The sequence below is a fragment of the Gobius niger genome (assembly GCF_951799975.1).
Source record: "Gobius niger genome assembly, chromosome: 1".
Lineage (NCBI taxonomy): Eukaryota > Metazoa > Chordata > Actinopteri > Gobiiformes > Gobiidae > Gobius > Gobius niger.
Window position 1 is genome coordinate 55,875,152 of NC_136852.1, and position 21,568 is coordinate 55,896,719.

Genomic DNA, 21,568 nt, shown 5'->3' on the forward strand with positions numbered 1-21,568 from the left:
AAAAGCATTGAAACACAATGGTTCTGTCTTGTGCTGTAATAGCTTCATCTTGGACAGTGATCAGCATTAAACATTGATGGGCAGCAGTTCAATGTTAAAAAAATTGGGCCTAGTTAAATGAATAATTTATCGCATACATTCAGATAAACCAGCTCTGAAGTAATCATGACAGTGACCGCTGTTGTATCAATATGAAGTATTGATGATACGTTGTGTTATTGTGGTCTCTAAAAGAATAAAACAAGACTGAGTTTTCACGAGAAATCACCCAGAAGCAGATGATTTATTTGACAATTACAAGGAAGTTACAATACAAAAAACACACACAAAAAGTGCCAATGTGTCTGTCCTCGACCATCATAGTGTGAAGATGTGTGACAATGCTGCAAACTGTTGTAATGGGGCACAAGAGGTACTCCGAATACAGTGTACTCAGTGCCTTTGAGTCTGGTGGAGTAGAGGGCAAACCTGAGGAGCTGACAAGAGGCGTCGCTCAAATTGTGTTGATTAAAAATTTGAAACCTTTAAAAGTGAACATCTCCACCCAAGAAATAACAAAAACAAAGCATAGAAATGTGGATCGAGTCAAAGCAACAGCACTTGCACATGAAACGATAAGGTACATCCTTAATCAGCTGTGCTTTTGTTGTTGAAAATTCACACCTACACAGCTGCAAACACAAAAAGGACACTGATTTGGTTGTTTCACACAATTGCAATGACTCATGTGAACTCAAACCAGACACGTCAGAGTTCAACACTCCACCAACAGCAGTACAACAGCAGGTCACGGTACAGTCAGCAGCTCTACAAACTTAATAACTTCCACTGATGAAAAATGTGACTCAGTCTGTGTTTCCCAAACAGTTACTTAATCTCTGAACTCAACAGAGAGGATAGAGACAAATTAAAACAACACTGTGCTCAAGTCATAACCGTGAGTCATATCAGAATAAAAGATTGTATTTAAATACCCTGCAGATTTTCAGTCAATCTACATTCAAGAGGCATACTTTCAAAGTAAAACCTGTCGTTGGGATGAGTCTGACATCTTTGTGCTGTTTTGAAATTGTGTTCCTCCGTTACAGTGAAGAACATAGTGCTTGCAGTTTAGAGGGACTCCTCTGCATGACATCAGCGTAAAGACAGACTGAGGTTATGTGCTGATCGTCTGCCAGGCTAAGGCCCCTAGCTGTCCTCCTGCCCAGTACAGAGCTGCGACCAGAGCTGCGGCAGCCGAAACAGCAAGACTGGCCTTCACCACAGCCCCTGGTGGTCTGCTGAAACTGGCAGGGGCCATGAACGCCAACATGGCCACAGTCACGGTGAGAGTAAAGAAAATAGAAACAGCTGTGTTAATGGCCACTATTTGGCCAAACTTGGCAAAAGGCACAATGACACAAAAGAAGAGAGGTATAGTTGAGATCACTGTGGTGACTGCACTAGACACGATGGCAACGCCCACGTGGTTTACAGCCTCCACTGTCCGCCTTTGTCTCTTCATCAAAGCCTCCTGTGGAACAAAAACATAACAAATGAGCTGGTCCTCAGCTTTTCACAACTTTATTTACACAAATGTGAGCAGGTGTAAACACAGGAACAGAACAAGAAAACAGAACGTCTTACTAATGTGCAATCAGCGGGCAGGCTCTCTGTAGCCAGCAGGTATCCCTCAACCAGGTGCAGGCAGTAATCAACTGAAGAGCCCACGAGGATAGACAGAGAAATCGCCTCAACAGCTCCCATCTCCCAGCCAAGCCAGTACATTACTGCCACCACCAGACACACCACCCCTGCCAAGAACACGGTCAACACAATGAGGCAACTCAGTAAAACATGAGTCAGTTCTGTGTTTCACCTAGAAATGTCTGATCTCTAATGAGCTTTTTAAATAAATTTACCTAAAATAGTAACAAGAACTGGCAGCAGAAGAAGTAAATGGGCAGTGAACACAGACACAGCTGCCACACAGATGGCCAAAGACAGCAGTAAACTCCAGAGGGCACTCTCCACACCTACAAACAGACAAGAAGCGTTTAATTCCAACTATTACACAAAACGAGGCACGTCAAAAGCAGCATTTCTGGGAACTTTTTGATAAACAATCCGCTGTATTTCAACATCGATGAAGTAGTTTACTCTTTTGCTATTACAAGCTGTGATTGGCAAAGAGCTACACACCAAACATTCCCTTTATGTCAATAAAGCAGATAAACACACTGTAAAAATAGTAGGTAGTGGGTAGCTGAATTCTAAACACATTCTTCTCCAAGTTGTTTTCGGGACATGTGTGATAAACAAACCGGAGTTTACCCTAACTTAAAGTGTAATAGATTGCTATTATTTGAGCAACATGTATAAATCTTGATAGGGCTGCACAAAATGTGGCCAAATTATCAATATTTTACCAATTGTTGAAGTAATATCCATATAAAACAACTATAAATATTACAATGTTTTTTGATATTGTGCAGACTTGTATCATGACATACCTATAATCTCCATGAAGATCTGTTTCCAGTGCTCACATGTTTGGAAACCCCTTTGCAGAGCAGAGGACTGTGGCAGTGATGCGAGCTGTTCTTGTACAAAGTTTTCCCACTGAAGGAAGTCTGAATAGGTCTGGAAGGAGGATTTGCCCTTGTATGTGGTCTTGGAAATGGACAAAAAGAGACTTAGAACTGCATGAGTGAAAGTAGCTCAAATGCTGTGCCCTTTGATGCAGATAATAAGCAACTTACAGACTCAAAGGCCATGGACAACCAGCGAACCTTGCCCCCACGCATCCCCACAGCTCCATGGGACAGCTGCCCCGGGAGGAGGTTGGGTTCAGGCAAGGAGTGGCACTCAGAGTGGAGCAGTGGCAAGATGGAGGATAGTTTGTTACCTACATCAGAAAATACAGGTTAGATCAGTGGTTCTCAACCTTTTGGAGCCGCGACCCCCATTATAACAGTTAAAGGGGTTCGTGACCCCCCGCCTGGGTCACACCGTGAGAAATCGGAACATTAGCCTACATAATTCTTAAAAAAGAAAGAAGAAAACAAATGGCTAACATAAAATTATGAACATATAATGGCACTCTGGTAAAATGGCACACACATGCAACAATAAAATATTATAATATACGCTAATAAAAATATGTATATTTTATCTACATAAGGGGTGTCAAACATACGGCCCGCGGGCCTGATCCGGCCCGCCAGATGATTTAATCCGGCCCCTGCCCTGTAGAGCATAAATTCCAGAGTATGTCCAAAAAAAAGTAAGTCTCTAGCCCATTCCTGTATGGAGTTATGAATTTTTAAAGAATAACCAGAATGCTCATTCTAGCCACTAGGGGGCATTAAATTAAAAAAAAGGATAGAATTCCACACGTGTCCAGCAGAGGGCACTGACATAATAAGAGCTCAGGATATGAAGAACACATTATATAGCCATGTGGTAAATGGACAGTCTGCCCCAGGGCGGCTGTGGCTTCAATAAAAGTTTACAGCCACCAAGTGAATGAATTATGACTACTGCACTTTCAGGAACTTGTGACACAGACTTGTAAAGTGCAATACAAGTGTAAGCCGTTACAGTTACAGTTACAGTCAAGTTGGGGCTTTGATCAAATCACAGCTTATTATTATTCATTTTTGGAAACATTTTCTCTATTTTATGTGGCCCGCGACCCACCATGGGAGCTGAATTTCGGCCCGCGACCCAAAATGAGTTTGACACCCCTGATCTACATGATCTGGCGACCCCCCAAATTTGTCTCGCGACCCCCTTGGGGGTCCCGACCTCCAGGTTGAGAACCACTGGGTTAGATTTATGATGTATGAATTACTGAGGCTACGTGTCAATTACATCTTTTGAAATGCATTTTCTTGCTGTACACTGAGAATGTTACAGTCATTATATAAGCCTTATAATGTTTTATAATAGCAAATATTCTGTCTGTCTTCATTTCTGTTCTGTTCTCTTTTTTTCCAAACAACAGCAAACAAGTTATTTTTAACCCAGAGGCCCTTCCTGTCAGAAGCAGCCACGTATTGTACCTGGACAACATACTAAATGCCATCATCTATTCATGGAATAACTACTTTAAATTAAAAATGGAACAGGGAACTGCAGAAATAAAGAAATAATGTATTTTCCAGTGATTGATTGTCTCTTACCTGAAGGCAAGCATTGGGCTCCCCCTGGTTTCACAAGCTGTTTGTTCGCACTAATAGCTTTACAGATTCTGCACAGATGCCCCATCTCCTGGAATATATCAAACTCAGGATCCAATATGATGCTGCCCTTTGGCGATAATTAAACACAAAACATGTCATGAAACTTTAAATCTGAAACAGATTGATGTTTGGTGCAGATAAAGCTCACCAAATCTCCAATAACATGGTTGTCCCTTCGCTCTGTGCGGTTGATCCCCAGAATACCAAACACTACAAATACCATTGCCCCGGTGTCAACAAGAGGACGCACTGCAGGGCGGCCACACACACCCCCACTGCATGGGTTGAAGCCTAATGTTTTGGATGGGTTGACTTTAGCAGATGACGAAGGATCTGTAAATAAAATTGTATATCGAGAAAATGTGTTGGCAAGTATTTGGGTAACCTTGATAAATCAAAAAGCATAAGTGCTGTGCTCACCTTTTGGAATAGGGACATAAAAGCTTCCCCGTGTGAGACCGTCAGGCCCAGAGCTGATGTTACAGCCTGGTGGGTTAACACACACTCTGCTGGGATGAGGTCTAAGTTTGCGCTGAGCAAAGTACAGTCTCCTAAAGAAAACCAATTTAAAGTTTATGAAGTACAAGCCTGTCATTTCTGTTGTTTCGGTGTCAGTGTTCACTGTTCACCTGCTGCGCTGCTGCTCAGAAGATGCTCCATAAAAGACAAAGTCTTGCATCCAGCCATGGCGCGGATCACAAGATCCGGTTGTTATCATCCAGCTGGGGAAGGGGTGGTAAGCGCTGGAGACACACACGGTCAGGCGGGCTGAATAGTTACCATGAGGCAGATTATAGGCCTATCAAGATGAGAACAGGTTACTACAATGGATTAATAGTCATACTAATCTGAAACCTAACCTGAAAGGATGAAACCTCTCCACGCTCTGAGCTACACTCTTTCCAAGGCGAAGTCACACTGGCATTTAGGGAAAAGCGGTATAATGTTGTAGAGGTTCCAAGATCCAGCTTTGAAATGTACACGGTCAACAATGTGCCTACAACGATACGATGTAAATGAGCAAGTAGGGAAAACATGTTGGATGGCGAATGGTGACTTACCCGTTTGGCTAATAGTTGGTTTAGATGAATTCCGGGGCACGCTGGAGGTGGTAATGCCTGCATGCTGCTGATAGGCGGAGAACCAGGAAGCAGATGGCGAGGTGCGAGTGTTCAGCGCATGAGGCTTCTCCATAAATACACCTGCATAAAATAATAGGGGTGTTGGAAGGCCATGTTTTTTGTAACATGTTAGTACACATTTTTATTACTGCCTTACTCTTTCGCCAGATTAATGCAAAATGTGTTTTTGTTACACATTGTTAACTACATGGGGAGAAGGGCATGTCATAAGACAGAAACTTAGCCACTTAGGCCAATTAAGTTACATAGATCTCATTATATATATAATTTGAAAATGAACACTCTCACCTGAGCACATGGGGCAGGAGATGCCCTGGCCACTCAGGTTGCTCCTGAGAGCCAGCAGAGACTGAAGGTTTGTGTCCTGACGGAAGAGTTGCGGGGCATGAGAGGCGGGCCGGAGGAGACCACAGCAGCCCGCAGACAGGAACAGCACCAGGAGAAACAAACCTGCCAAACAAACATACTGATGAATAACAAGAGGGTGTGAACAGGCTGTTTACAGCAGGGTCAGAGCGTCAGACTGGGCAGGAGCGGGTGAGGACATCAATAAAGCTCCAAAAAAAGGAGTAGAGAAAGAGAGTGATCGTCGTCGGGACGCACACAAATATCATTTGTGTTTAATGATTCCCTTTTTCAACGACAATTTAGATTTTTGTGTATGCCAGTTTTCAGACTTCAGTTATGATTATTCAATCTAATAGAAGGTTTATCGAGATAATAAGTTATACAAGTAATAAACTTGATTTCCAGCATTAATTACATTGGGACTTCCCAGATAAAAAGTCTAATTCAGTGTAGAACTTATAGATTATAAATAAACACCAAACATTTGTTGACAATTTATGGACTACTTGAGCCTAAACCTCAATGTCCATGTAAATCAACATATTATAACAAGTTATTAATAATTTTTGAAGAAGATCGTGTGTCATGAAGTTCTAAACAAGTTGAAAAAAACATTCAACTCTTCCTCTGATAATAGTCAACGTATTATGAAAAATATGCATTAATCTCACCCAAAACAGTTTTCCGATGCTCCACCACTGGTTCTGCCACAAAGTGTCTGAGGGCCCACTGAAGGCCTCTGCTGACAACCCCTGCGTTCGGCTGCCCTGGACGGGACGCGGCTATCTCCACTGACAGGGACAGAATGGCTGTGTCGCTGTCTGTGTCACAAGGCCCTGGTAAAAGACAGATCGCAGAGTTTGGTGACGCCTGAACCACAGCTCCCAATTCTGCCCCCATCAGTCACCCCACAGCGGGTCCGATAATAATCTCACCTGGCTCTGTCTCCACCGATAAAAGTGCCACATCATCATCCTCGTCTGACAAAGGGCTGTGGCTCGCTGACAGCTCGGAAAACAGCTTCCAACTTTGGAGATTGGGGGTAGTTGAGGGAGAGAGACAGCTCTGTGATTAAATCTCTCCGGCTTTTTGTCGAGAAGCATGCACAAATGGTGTTTCACACAAAAAGCAAAGGAAGTAAACGCCTCACCAGTTTGACCAGGTGAATCTGCGAGGTTGCACACATTGAGTCCAAATACACAGCGCAGCAGGTATCAGGGCTGATACCCACAGCCAGCAGCAGCTCACAATGAGAGCCATGAATAGGCCAAAGTCATGCACGGCTGGGATCTGGATGTCAGAAGGAAGGAAAGTATTAAAAAAAACATTACATTTAGTGCTTATCGCAGGAAAATGTGCGCATGCTGACGGAGACACTTGGGCTCATCCATAGCAGCAAAGCCATTTACACCCCTCGCGCATATCCTATTAGAGATACCTTAGAAAAAGTGTTAGCCGCATAGGCAGCAGCAGTGGTGAACGAGGTCAGGAACGTTGCTCGACCTGCTGTTTTAATGGTGTAGATCATTCGCTGCTGAGGTTGGAGTCGGTGAGCAGCTTGTCTGAAGGTGTTGATAAAGACAAACACATCGTCTACCCCTAAGCAAGGGAGAAACAGGCAGAGTTACACACGTACAGTGACGCAAATACAATAATTAGAGGCGAAGATTGAAGTGACTTACCTATCCCAATAATGACAAAGGCGGCGACTCCATTGAGAATACCGAGATATCTCACGCCGAAGACCACATGGTAGAGAAACAGAGCCATGAGGCAGCTTAGCCCGATACTGGCCAGGCCGAAAAAAGTCAGAAAGACTGGAGAAATCAAAAGAAAAAACAAACACATTCTTACACTTCATAATCCAAGAGACTAATTTATACATTTATGCAAGAATCTTTTCCTACTTTTACTAATCAGAAGCTGAATTCAGGGGTAGCATACACTTTGGATAATATTTATTTTGCCGCAATGCTGATATCTATTCATTAGCAGCAACTTCAGACAATATCGTAATAATACGCTGACAGGCAGAAGCGCAAACCTATGCACGCTATATGAATCATACAAAACAATGGGTACACGTAGAGAAGTTTCAAGATATACAATTCAATGTAAGGCACTCCAAGTTCACTTATTACCCGAGAAGGAAGTGAGAACATAGACCAGTACTGTGATGCAGATCCCGCTGATTACTGCCAGCATCATGTCGTTGTTAAAGGTGTGCCTGACTTCATTGTCAAACAGCTCTGTCCCTCCGTACAGCACCTTCACTTGGCTATGACAAGGCACATGAAATGTAAATACACTACAGTATATGCATACAAAGATAAACTAATGATAAGTATTAGACCTGGTGGACTGCTTGGCAAGTACAGCTGCATATTGAACCACGAAGTCTTTGAATCTGGCCCTCTGCTCGTAGGCTCTGTCCTGCAGGGAGAAGTAGGACGGTAGAGGCGCACCAAAGTGGATTTCGCTTCGCAGCAGAGAGGACGTCAGGTGCTCAGGGGACAGGCTCTCATCCACATACCAATAAAACTGTGGGTGTGTGATTGCCAGACTCAGAGAACCTGCGCACAAAAGGTCAAAGCTGTCAGTGGCGTCGTACTTAAAGCCTGTTGGCCTCACTTGAAAATGCAGCTGCTCTCACCTTGAATGTCTGCCAGATCTGGTCCCATGCCATCATAGTAGATCTTTCCTCCCTTTTCGCTGGGATAAAGGTAGGACAGGAGTGAGCTGGGAGGGGAGCAGTAAGAGGGGCCCAGAGGCAGGTCCCGGAGCACTTCCAGAGGCTTCCAACAGAACTGTTTAAACTGTGGGTGCTGCATTAGTTGCCGCTCCACCTTGTGAATGGTCTGAAGTCGTTCTGGTGTGAAGATGTTACGCTCCCCTTCTCCTTGGGCAACAAACACCAGCTCTATTCTCCACAGGGCTTGACTCTGTATGTAATAATTGGGGGCAAATCTAGCTTTCCGTATCAATGTTGAATTTCCTTTTGTGCTGTGCTTTTCTGAAGAGCGATTAAACTCACTTACAATCCTCTTTCCTACAGCGCCTCTCTTCTGATCATGTTCTTTTAAAGGCCTGGCTGGGGACTGTGTGGTCTCTTTTCTTTCAGTATCTGTCCTGTTGAGTTCTCCATGTCCCACGAGCTTCTGTAGCAGCAGCTCCCTGAGGGCCGCTGACTCACTGTTATCTAGGTCCCGTCTGCGCCGGTCCCAGGACCCCAGCTGGGTTTTAACAGCGATGGCGAGGGCATCAAAGCGCTCCGCGGAGAAGTGGCTGTGAACTTCGAAGGCACTGTAGGACAAGTCGATGTCCAGTGGAGGGCAGTAGAAGAGCATGTAGGCAAACAGGGCACAAGGTAGAAGGATCACAAAGCCTATGAGCGCTGCACTGGCCCAGGGTGTCGTGTACAGCCAGCCGACCGCCCTCCACAGTCCGCACACATCGATGCCCCGACACAAACCACTCTGCCCCCCCGCACGACCCAGCTCATTTTCTCCTTCATGGTCACCCTCCTCTTCATCCTCCTGCCCTCCCCACCCGGGCCCAAACAGGAGCGGGTCATCATCAGCCACCTCCATCACGGGACCTGCCAGGGACGAATACAGCATCGATCATCAATCACTTAAACACACACTCAGCCCTCTTGCAGCCAGGTGAACAGCAAATAGATGTCAAACTGCAGCTATTTGACACAAAGCAAAGGACAAAGTCACTTCCCAAGAAAGCAGCAGGCAAGGACATGGTAATTAAGTAACAGCTGTCCACTAGCAGCTCTCTGGAGGCATGGGGAAAATTGAGAAGGGTAGACCTTTTTACTCAAGAGCACAGTAGTGAAAATGGTAAGCTTAGTTCTTTTTTATGATGCCAATCACAGGAACCCAAGGGGCACAATGGGCTAAAAGCTGCAATTTAATTCTCTCCGCCAGTGGGGCATTAAGCATTATCACCCATAAAAAGAGAAAGGGAGCACGCTGCTGGCTTTTTTACAAATCAGCAGCATTGTCCGATGAACAGCAAATTCAATCATCTCACTTTTCTAATTTGAGTGAGAGGGTATAAGAGGTCCAGACGTTTATCTGTAGTGATTGACAGGCTTTGGCTAATTGTGTCAATAGGTGCTCCCCATTCATCTCTCAACACACAAGATAATGCACACAGTTTGCATTCAAGCAGCGGCGAGCCCACTAACTGCAGCAATTCATCTGAGCTCTCCAGAACACTGCTTTGAGGTCAGTCGAGTAAGACAAGGCATCTTGATAATGTGTGCAAGCTACGCTGTGAAGATAAAGAGAAAATCCATCATGAAATATAGGGAAAGCGTTTACTGATTATTTCTATGTAGAAAAGCTGCACCTGAATATGAGAAAATAGGGCACGAGAGACAGTGTCCAAAGCTAAAATTATCTATGGTAACGGCGGGCTGATTTATGAGGATTCTTTGCGCCTAACACCTCAGTAAATATTACATAATTTGATAAAGTACAAAATATGTTGTCACAAAGTCGTGGCTTGTAGATTAGTTTCCACGACTGTAGGATAACAAATGGGCTCTCTATATTTCTAGACAGATCCTAATGTTCTGTAATAGAAAGGGAAATGTCCACAAGCAAAACGAATTGCAAAGGGCTTTCCTCTTATAAAACAGATAAGAAAGTCAAGAGTTAGGAAGCCGGTGCTGCACTGTTTCTAATATAGGATGAAAGTCCTATTGCCCATCATTTAATCAGCATTCCTAGCATATAGTGTTTATCGCTGGCATGAATTAATCAATTTATTCTATGTTAAATGTGAGAGTTTTTCTTGCAGATTTTGAGCAAAATACGCTCATCTCTGGGAATACAGTATGTGCTTGTCTCATTGCAAACTGTTTGATGAATGTGGTCCCAGGGAGTTTGCATTTCTCTAATATTGTTTGCACAGACGTTCGCTCAAGGACATGCCTCCTGGAGCTGCATACTATTGATGAATAAACACTGATTTTCCAATGAAGGTTTGTGCTGGCATACAATGTTTTATAATCAGCTATATATAGTTCTTACAAATTGTACCTAGGAAAATAAGACTGTCCATTTCCAGACGGCAATTTGAAGCATTTATAGGTTTTATAATGAGTAATTTCTTCAACAATAGGAACATTATGCTGTAATTCCTGGTTTTCATATTTCTCAATAATGACAGAGAATCGCTGCACCTTTGCAAAGAAAATGAAAAACAGCTAATGCTTTCTGTAATGGGATTAGCATAATCACATTACATTAATCTTCTCCTGCTTTTCTCGCTATTTTGGAGTTTACACCTGAGATGTGAACCGACTGCAACAAGCAAGAGTTGTAAAATATGAGGACTGAAGTAAAAAAGAGGACGAGGAGGAGAAGTGACAGGAGTGACTGACAGCACACGAGGCACATTGTGGCAGTCACAACAGACTATCAAACAGGTCCACGTCATCTGTGGAAACTAAATCCTTCATGTGCAGATTAATATTCACAGCAAAATCGAAATGAAAGCAACGTCTGCAACCACCAACAGCTCCCCTTTCTGTCGCTGCATCAAATAGGCAGCGATTAGGGGAGCTGTAGTGAACATAGACAGCTCGAGGAACTTGTTCAAGACTAATGTCCTGGAGCGGTGTCCAGGCCAGTGTCTGAGCCGGAGCACTGTGGTTCTGGAGTGGCAGCAGATAACTACACTGATGCATGGCCTGGGGACCTAGTCTTTTCTCTCTCTCGCTCTCTCTCGCGCACGCCCCTTGATGAGCCTGGCACTTTGTCGCATTCATAGCATTGCACCTTATACCCAATAACTATAACTGGTGTACAGTCGGCTACAAAACACAACAAGCTGTACTGATCCTTGTGCAGGTAATTTGTTCAATGTTCACACACTGTCGGAATGATTCTGACCATTTTTCCTGCAAAGGTTTGTACACACAGTACATTTCACAGACAGCACAGGTGTGGATTAAAAATAAAGAGCATTCAGTCAGGTTGCCTTGCCTTGCTCTTATTGGATTGAATTAGGAATAAAAAAGCCTAATTCTCAATATATACATGGATGATATGGCAAACAAATATATATATATATATATATATATGTATACATTTCCTCATAGTGATTAAACTACATTTTTTCATATCAAACCCAAATAAATATGGCTTCTACTAATATGATTCCTGAAATAGACTTTTCACAATAAACTTTAATAGGCGATTTGGGGATACAAGAAAGTGCTTTTGTAGTGTCATTGCCATTAATTGGACACCTTGTCTGTGCAAGACCAAATAATTGGTGTGTACCTGCCGGGTCATCAGCTGCAGAATTTGATGAAGTGTGCAGGGCTCTATTTGTTCCGGCTCATCTGTCTCGTTCAAGCAGCTGTGTAAAAGTAGAAAGGCAAGGTTAACAATAAACTCCAGCACACTGCATCCGCACATCAAAGACACGTCTTTTTTTTTCCAGCAGAGGTTGATAAGCAGTCTGTCAGCGTCTTTTCGCTGAACTAGATCTTGAGGATTGTATCTTGGAGTTGAGATGCAGTGGAAGCTCAAAAGTGTTCACCTCCACAATAATCTCTATCTTGTCCTTCAGTCTATCAGTCCCCTCTCTGAGCCCTTTAGTTTGTTTTCTCTAAAGGTGACAGATTTATAACCTTGATGACTGACAGCAGCTAAAAATAACCCAATACTATTCCCTTTATGTGCTCGCTCATCTACTATGAAAAAACGGGGTACACGCTCAGCCAGCATACTGCCTCATTTAAAGAAGCATCGATTACAGCATATTTCACATGCATGAGTGCCCTGCAATATGTGAGCACAATGGGCTGTGTTTCACCATGTCCACAGTCAGAGTCAGTCACTATTCTTGTAAATTTGCACCTAACAGTATCTTATTGATTAATTCATGGCTCTGTGAAGAAAGCAGAAAACTGTCAGTGCGTTGAAAGATAGGCATTCTGGTGATGTGCCAAGCAATTTCTATCAAGCTTTGAATAAAAAAAGAAGGGGGGGGAAACAGGCTCCCTCTGCGCATGAAACAAAACACATCATAATGAGGCTTATTTCCCAGAAGTTGTCTCTTTCAAAGTAACTCTGTGGAAACAAATTGCACTGAGCTGTCTGAGCGCAGATAGTGTATGTTTCTATTGATTATTTTAAACCAGGCTTTAAATTTATTCAAACTGGGTACATTTCCGAAACAAATCAGCTTAAATAAACAAAGACATCATGTCAGGCAGGAGACTTACCTGAGACAAAAGATAATTGCAGGTAAAGTGTTCAGGCCTTCAGGGTCCACTTAATGGCAAACTTGTGTTCTGCAGTTTCATTTCCTCTGCTCTAGTAGAAAATGACAGAAAATACTGCTTTTTTGTCACAGGTAATAACTCACAGAAAGAGCCATCAAGAACACATCACACAAGACTGACACACATGCTTCAGCATACCTCCCTCACAGACATTACACAGGAATCCACTAAGAGCACAGTCTAATAAAAATCTAGTTTTCCTTGGTTTTATGCTTGCGGGTCCTTTCTGTGGCGCTCCCTCCCCTCCCATCTTATCCGGTTGTCCAGGCGACAGAGTCAGTGAGAGACATTTCTTCCCAGAAGCTCCCCTCTCTCTCTCCCATGGCTTTGTTCAGCCTGCTCCACTGACTGGCTCAAGAGCAGCAGAGAGGCAAGGTGGATGTGCTGCAGCAAGGATTATGTAAATTCATCTCCAGGAGTCGCATATAGAGGGGTTTTTATTCAATACAGACAAAACACACATTTTAATGTTTAGGTTGTTATTAAGCTGTTTTTACAGACGCTGATTGGGGTACTTCATGTATATGGTAGATGAATGCTCCCTCACTCCATCCTAAATGGTATGGTCGAGACTAGTCTCAGTTGGTGGGGAGGTGGGGTGTGTTATAAGGGGATGATCACAATAACTGGCTACAGTAGGCAACAAAGTGCAAGCAATTTAAAGTAATCATCTTAAATAACAGCTTTTAGTTTGGAGTTTATGCTTGATTTCCCTGCATGCCACCACTGGTTTAGATGAAGAGGCATTTCCTTAAATCATAAAACACTTGATGGCTAAGAATGCTTTTCAACAAAAGATTTATGTTGTGTGTTACCTGATGTGGGAATAATGCTTCCTGTGAGGTTTCAGCCTTCACACACTCATCAAACATTAATGACTCACAGCACTCACTTCGTCCATCGCCTCTGCTTCCCAACAACTTTAAAAGCTAATACCGTGATATGAACAGGGATCTATTTAGAAAGAAGAAAGTGAGCATTTGACATTTTGAGCCAAACAGCTAGTGTGTTTTACCATGTCCCGTTATGACAGCTTCATCTGACCAACATGCCTATTTCAGCCACCTCAAATCAATACAGAGGGTGACCATATATCAATGTTAGTGCACTGCAAAAGACAAGCAAAACTGATTCATAATGTAATTAAATTAAATTACAAAAGCGTCACCACAAAGTCAGAGTAAATTCTCATTAGACAAGTTTAATTCAACATGTCCTCGTCTCCAGGCTTCACTGCTTATCACAAACACTGACAGGCAATAACTCAAAGACAGTCTTTACATGATCATCCATACCAGACAGCACGAAATGCTCAAATATGCATAGGCCATTCAAACACATACAGGACACGAGGACTGCTGTTTTGCACTCTGAATCTATAAAAAATACCCGTGTATGTAATGACAAGGAAGCAGAGAATCCTCTCAAAAGGGTGTGTATGAATATTCTATTATTGAGAGCAGGCTTCATGCAGTTTCACCACAACAGATACCACTGGCCTTTTTTATTAGGACAAGCTCTTTCTCATCAACTGAGGGAGTAATCAACGGAAAGCGTAACCTACACGGGTCTGATTAAACTACAAGATAGTCGTTTTAATTATAGGATTCATACACACATAGCTAATCAAATGTGGTCCTCCGAACACTACTCAGGAAAGTAATAACTGCTTGTGCCTCGTCCTCCAAGAAAATCGCAGAGGCAGAGCTGCAGGGAGAGCATAAAAACAACATGTACTGTATAGGTGACCCTGGAAAATGAGGTTCAGGTTAATTAGCATAATAACAGAACTGGAGAACAGGATGTACTCATCCAGAAAAAAAAATGTATTGTGACTTAAATGTTGCATTGCAGCTTACATTGATTGAGCTGAATTTTCATTTCTAGCGCAGGAGTGCACTGAGAACAACACTGGAATGAATACAGAGCTCATCTCTTGTTATTTTTAGCACCTGATTTGAAGTCCAGTGTCAAATGTTGCTTTTAAACATATATTGTCATTATATTTATATTATTTTCCTATATTATAACATGTAAATTGCTCTTAATATAATGTACACAACTACGCACAAACACGCATTCATCCACATCATGATGCAAAACAGTTTCTCCATGGCTTTGTTTAACTTACAATAACATTTGGCCTTTAGTCATTGGGTTTCTGTCTCTATACAACAGTCACAGTATAATAGTCCATAGCTGCTGTGTAATGGCCAGGGCAGTGGCTGACAGAGAAAGTAAACACATAGTTATGGTCCATGGAACCACAGAGGCTTTGTTCCGTCCAATAACACATTGTTTCAATGCGCATCGACTATATCAGAGCTGTCCTTCGAAAAGGGGATTGAGTCTTCTTGCTACCATAGATGTGTCTCTCGGATCTCAGAGATGATATTATTAGCTTTTTTGAGAGCCTAAGAAAAGACAAAAGCCGAGGATAGGATTAAACGGGCAATAACAAGGGGGGGGGGGCTAGTGCGCTAGTCAGTGAAAACACACATTAACCACTTTTACCTCCAGCATTTGTGCGACCTCGGTCCGCTGCTGCGCCGTGTCCTGTGACTCAATTAGGAGCTCCTGCAGCAGAGACTGTTTATAGAGCTGACCCACCAGCTCACTCTGCAGATGCTCTTTCACAAAGTTCACCAAGAAGTGCATCACTGTCTTGGGCACACTGCAGACAAAGAAGCCCAGGGAACATTACCATCAATAACAAGAGGACATCTTAAAGGATTATTAGGAGAAATTATGAGGAGAAAGCGCTCCCCCCGCAGCGAGTGTTTTGGATGTGGCTCATCATCAGACCTGTCTTGGATGCTTTTGCGAACAATGAGGAAGTAGGACTTGATGAGGCGCTGGATGACCTCACAGTCCCGCTGCTCCCGTGCACTCAGCTTTCGGGATGTGGGCACGGACTGACAGACAAGAAAATGGATGATACACTGCTATCACTTAAATTCTGAAACCACTGCTAATCCCGCCACTCACCGTGTCAAGAAGGTTAACTGCCTGGGCTTTGCTGGGGCTGCCAAAACCTCCAGCAAGAGCTTTGTCCACTCCAACTTTCTCATTTTTCCAGTGCTTTCCTCCATCAAGAACCTCTGTCTGACAACAAGAGAAATACACAAATTGAGATGCCTTTAAAAGGACCTAAAGCAAGCATTCCAGCCCCAACCAACTCAGCCCAGCTATGATTGACTGTCTTTTTGTGTTTATTTTGTTTTCAAATGTGTATTTTACTACTGTGAGGCATAATGTGACTTTTTATGCTGAAACTTGCTTCATATATAAATAAATATTACCTTCTCACTTAGGCCCTTGACTAAATGTTTTGAACTATTATCGTCAAGCGTATCTGAAAAACACTCTGTTGATGTTTGCCAAAATGAATGTGTATACCTGCTGGCTGTTGACTGATGCAGAGACCTGTGCAGCATCTGTAAAGTCAGGATGCTTTGTATTGATGTAAGCCAGTTCAATAGCTACTAAATTATGAACCTGCAAATAAAAGAAAGAAAAGCACTTCAGTTATTATTTAATTCACTTACCGAATTGTTTATATAATTCTCATGGTAAATTATTAAAGCAAAGCAACAATTACCATTTCGTTAGTAATGGGCAGGCGTTTTCTTAATAATCCAGTCACCACTTCCACTATTGAATCATGCAGCTTCGGAAACCGCAGAAGTTCCTTGAAAATAAAGATAGAAATTTTAACACTGTATTAAAGATGAATCTCCTGGCCATGTGGAGTAAATTAAGGTAAAATGAGTTTATATCTTGAGGCTAACCTGTGTGCTAAAGGATGTGCAGTGCTGAATGATCCGCTGGAGTTCTTCATGAACAAGCTCTACACAACGTAAACTGGGCTCCTCCAGCCGCTTAATTTGCCGCTTCACCAGTAATTCGAAGGACACCTCAGGCACAAAGAGGGCTGGCCGTGGACCCTGCAGGGCAAAACACACACAACTCTTCTCTTTACCTGTTTTTTCTCCAAATGAGAGAGTTTGGCTTGCATTTAAATTCCTAGAAATTATACAGTTTGATACAGCAAAGACCTACGGTGGCATTGCGGATAGCAGTGAGAATATCCAGCTCAGTAAGTCCTCCGAGGGGATCAATAGACTGCAAAGTGCGTCCAAAGGTTTCATGGAAAATGTAGCACATACGAGCTCCCCCACAGCTGTGGAAAACGGTGAATAATGGTCATGTGAACACTGTCTGAATAATAATAATAATAATAATAAGGCCTACACTTGTCTAAGTTTACAGGCCTATGCTGACAAGTTTCTCAAAGCGCTTCACTGCAGTCATTATTCATACTATGTGGTACTAAACTATTATTGTTGCTACAGCTGCACTGTGCACACACTATATTTACACTGGTAAGGTGTTACAGTGTCTTGCCCAAGAACACAACAACAGTCTGCGCCTACAGAAGCCGGGATTCAAAAGATCAAATTCTCTCAGCTACCACCTGAGCCTTTGTCGAATATATGTGTGGCTCCCCAGTTATATTTGCTCCATAAACATTAGCATGAATCCATCTCTTTGACATAAAACATTTAGTGAATTTAGCCTAGTCGGGTGATGGTTTATTTTGTCGAATGATCGGACTCACAGTTCTGTTGTCTGGATGTATCTCGCTGTTCCCTCAATAGTGTTGCAGTAATCACTGGCAAACTTTGTGACAATCTGGAGCAAGGTGGCGCTGTAGTCCTCCACAGGCTGACCATAGCTGTTCAGCTGGGTCTGGTACTGAGCACTGAGCACAGTCACCCGTGTTTTAAGTTCAGGCAGACAGTCCCGTATGTGATGCATGAGCAGTCGACTCAAAGTTTTGGCTAAATAACGTGAGCCGGCCCGGGAGGCAAGCGAAGGATAGTGCCGCTGCAGGAAGGCATGTTCATCCTTCAAAGAATCTTCTAGACTCTTTTGAGTATTGATGTCATGTTGACTCCTAGAAACAGCCAATTAACATAAAATATACTGATGAACATTCAAAGAATGGTGCAGGTAATACAGATATAAGCAAGTAAATATAATTACAAACCTGTTAACTACGCCAATAATGCCAAGCCTGACAGGAATGACTCGACCCAAAAGAACCTCAAGAGCATCGGTCCCAGCATCCATCAAGTCCAGCTTACTCACCACCAGCAGTGTTCGCCGCCCTGACATCATACAGAAGCTGGTGTTCACAGTGATCTTTTACAGGAGGCAACCGTCAATAAAAACATACAATATATGTGATATTCATTATGGCCTGACCAATATTGATTTCTGGGTTCTGATACCAACACCTTTGTAGAGTAGTCTCTGTCTCTTTTATATCCATCCAATAAAAAGGACTTTTAACCAGGTAACGGAGTTCCTCGGATTTTTCTTTTTTGGTGCCTATCCTTGCGTTTTGATCCTGAAGAGCACCTGACCTTCTTTACAGACTATTCTGCCCACTGAAGGAATCACTTTATTTCTCTCAAAACCGATATGAAGGGGGTTGGCATGGCCAATAGCCGATATACAGGCCAATATTTTAAGCAATTTAATTTGATGTTTTTTACATCTCTCAAAGAAGATAAGATAGTACTTTATCGATCTCACAATGGGGAAGTTAAACATTTATTATTACAGTAAAGGTTTAAATCATAGAAATATAGCTAATAGAGGTCGACCGAGGGTGATGTGCACCGCTGATATTTGTGGCCACATTTTTTAAAATGTGCATCCTGTGTATAATGTTTCATAACGTGTCAGTGTTGAACATAGTGTTGAACTGTTGTTGTTAAGTAGGAAGTTCAGAGGCAGCTCGTTTGAACAACAAAAATCAACAGATTACAAAACAAAAAAATTGGAGGAACCTCTACATCTGAAGTAAATTTACAAATTCTTACCACAACGTTACGTGGCTCCCGGGGGCGTAGAAGGGCCAGGGAGGGGTGGTTTAAAAGCTTTACATTTCCAACAAAAATGGACTTCATGGGGTTCAAAAATGAAAATGTAATTCAGCGCCCCTTACAGCAGATGGAACCCTAGGTGGCCGCCTGGGTCGCCTATGCCTTAGGCTGGCCCTGCCTGAGGAAGTTGTGGGATGGCTTATTTTAAGACCTTCACTGTGCTCTTTCCAATGCAGATATATCGGTCGTGCCCTAATATTTATACAGATGGGTAATCCAGTAGTCCCAGAAACTATAGACTGATAAATGTCCTCTCTATTGCCGTCCATTGCAATAATTGTTGATGGCCAGTTTGCTGTCAGCGGTCAGAATTGTTCATGTATAGTTATGTGTGCACACTTCAATCAATAACAATTCATAGTTTGAAATACTTCAAAATCAGCAACAAAATTACTGTCTCTGAAGGATTGAAAAAAAAAAAAGGGAAAAAGTCATGGCATGTTTTTACAAAATATCCTACCATCTGGATCAGCCTCTCGAGCCAACTTGAGAGCATCAGATGTGGCCAAGTCCGAGTTGGCAGGAGACACAGCAAGGATGAGGGAGTTTGGATTGCCAATGAATGACAAGATCATTTCTTGCACTTGAGTCTCGATGTCCTCTGGCTGATCCCCCACAGGAACCTACGATGAGGAACAATGTTGCTATGTCAACACACAATAGGACATGCAATGTGGACTTTTCTAAATAATACTGATAAAGAAGGGCCATTTTTACCTTAGTTATTCCAGGTAAATCCACCAGAGTAAGATTGAGGACTTTAGGAGAAAAAATCTTTAAATAAATAGGCTCAGGACTGATTCCCTGAGAAAGAAACATGCATGAATTAAATATAATGATATCCCAAACAAGTTAATATTCTTTTTTTTTTTTTACCTTATTCTCTCCTGAAGTACGGTCTGTCTCTGACTCAATTTCACGGCGGATTTCATTAAAGTCTGAGAAAATCTTATTTTTAAAACAAGATAAAATTACAATTACAAAATGATATTGTAAAGCGACAATAGGCTTTTGGGAACCTCAGCTCTCCCTCTTCCCTGCCCCCATGTTGTCTATTATTTTTGTGTACATATTTTAAGATTGCATAATTTGATTTACAGTGTTCAACATCCATATCTCTCTCGATCCACAAATGAGGTGTTATCAACAATAAAACTAACTTTGAGTTGACGTAAATTATTTCATTAATTTGTGCTTTGTGTTTACCTGGTTTTTACAGTGAAGAAACGTTCCCCATTCCTCTGCTTTGACACCTAAAGAAACATACAAGTATTATTGATGTTGCATACCATACCATTTGTTTATTCATTTCAGTCTGTGTTATTTCAAGCAACAAGAAAAGGTTTTAAGTTGCTATACATTAGAATTAAAGCTGCTTTTCACAAGATGGAAAACAACCAAGTGATTTAGATAGACCTGGGTAGATGTTTTGAGCTGTTTGTTTAACCTCATTCCCTGGATATGCAGCAAAGAAGAGGAGAAAGAGATTTATTTGCAAAAGTAAGCAATGACTGGACGCCACAGGGACTCACAAAACCGAGGTAACCCTTTTGAGGAGAAGAACGTTTCTCTGCATGTGACAACAAATCAATCCAGCTATCTTGGAAACGATAAACACAATCACTTGTACCACATGAGTAAAAACATGTTTACCATTTTCAACCTTAAGTCGCTCTTTCATGTGAGGAACATTAATGAGTTGCAACACCAGGGGTCGTCTTGTGACTATCCCTGATCCTCGAGGCAAAAAGTCTCTTCCAACCAGGCTCTCCAACACAGAACTCTTTCCACTGCTCTATAATGCACAAAAAACAAAAAAAACAAATAATGTTGTATCCACTGTCCCATCGACAATCTATTTCGGGCGACAACAGTAAAGTTCACCTGGGATCCGACTACCACTATCTGTGGTAGCTGTATGACCTCAGCCCCCACTGTCAGAAAGACCTCCTGCAGCCGATTGATGGTAGGAATCAGCGTCTCCATCCTCGGAAAACCCAGTACACTTGAAGGGGGGAAAAAACAAAACTGAAAAGGGCCAAGATGCAGAAGAATCACATTAAGCCCATTGAGAAATTCAGTGGATCACAAAATAAATGTAAGATTACTGGTCCTGATGAGAGGGGTGTAGTGCTCAGGAGGAAAACGCAAAGACCACCAATTGACATGGCGTAACGATGCTTTGACACAATTACTGTAATATTACATGTCATGCAGTGGTAGCGAAATATGAGGAAGTAGCGTTGCTTAGTGAACGTTAGCCGGCTAAAGCTAATAACCTTTTGATTGGAAAGGAAAGATATTTTAGCTTTACGATTGCCCCGTTTTCGCAAAATGTATGTAGCTATAGAAACGGGTGACCTTACCCAAGTTTAGGCAATCCTCCTTGGGCAATTGCGCACGGTTATTTTCAATTATAACACACGGATCTCAGAGAAATCGCATTTTGTCGAAAATATTGTCCAAAACAAGGAGCCGCCGATAGCCGCCAGTCTCGTACACGGGTGGAGCGCGGAACACATCCCAGTCTCCTGATTGGTCGAGGGAAAAGTCCGATGAAAATGGCTGCTCCTGATT

The 21,568-nt window shown here is 42.4% G+C and overlaps 2 protein-coding genes across 3 annotated transcripts; both read right to left on the reverse strand.

Moving 5' to 3' along the window:
* Nucleotides 1–257: 257 nt before the first annotated feature.
* disp3 (dispatched RND transporter family member 3) lies at nucleotides 258–13,347 on the reverse strand. The gene is made up of 23 exons (XM_079555221.1): nucleotides 13,173–13,347; nucleotides 12,975–13,065; nucleotides 12,025–12,103; nucleotides 8,370–9,314; nucleotides 8,070–8,289; nucleotides 7,858–7,994; nucleotides 7,399–7,533; nucleotides 7,155–7,315; nucleotides 6,867–7,006; nucleotides 6,652–6,743; nucleotides 6,388–6,552; nucleotides 5,657–5,818; nucleotides 5,288–5,428; nucleotides 5,087–5,223; nucleotides 4,856–5,025; nucleotides 4,647–4,777; nucleotides 4,375–4,559; nucleotides 4,167–4,293; nucleotides 2,742–2,887; nucleotides 2,493–2,652; nucleotides 1,902–2,015; nucleotides 1,627–1,793; nucleotides 258–1,513 (listed from the first exon to the last, which is right to left on the reverse strand). The coding sequence occupies exons 4-23, from the start codon at nucleotides 9,304–9,306 to the stop codon at nucleotides 1,157–1,159; spliced, it is 3,984 nt and encodes a 1,327-aa protein (XP_079411347.1). The 5' UTR covers nucleotides 9,307–9,314; nucleotides 12,025–12,103; nucleotides 12,975–13,065; nucleotides 13,173–13,347; the 3' UTR covers nucleotides 258–1,156.
* Nucleotides 13,348–13,557: 210 nt separating this feature from the next.
* On the reverse strand, nucleotides 13,558–21,513 carry LOC306963154 (dynamin-1-like protein). Of its 2 annotated transcripts, XM_079556632.1 has the most exons (18): nucleotides 21,358–21,513; nucleotides 20,876–20,996; nucleotides 20,645–20,786; nucleotides 20,408–20,446; nucleotides 20,198–20,244; nucleotides 19,868–19,939; nucleotides 19,709–19,795; nucleotides 19,452–19,614; nucleotides 18,088–18,208; nucleotides 17,656–17,994; nucleotides 17,097–17,217; nucleotides 16,826–16,981; nucleotides 16,636–16,725; nucleotides 16,434–16,532; nucleotides 16,023–16,139; nucleotides 15,840–15,949; nucleotides 15,549–15,708; nucleotides 13,559–15,448 (listed from the first exon to the last, which is right to left on the reverse strand). In XM_079556632.1, exons 2-18 carry the CDS (start codon nucleotides 20,975–20,977, stop codon nucleotides 15,392–15,394), a joined length of 2,022 nt encoding a protein of 673 aa, XP_079412758.1. In that variant the 5' UTR covers nucleotides 20,978–20,996; nucleotides 21,358–21,513; the 3' UTR covers nucleotides 13,559–15,391. The 2 variants fall into 2 exon arrangements, with proteins under 2 accessions (XP_079412759.1, XP_079412758.1); XM_079556633.1 differs by lacking the exon at nucleotides 20,408–20,446 and having other exon boundaries at nucleotides 13,558–15,448.
* Between the last annotated feature and the right edge of the window lie 55 nt (nucleotides 21,514–21,568).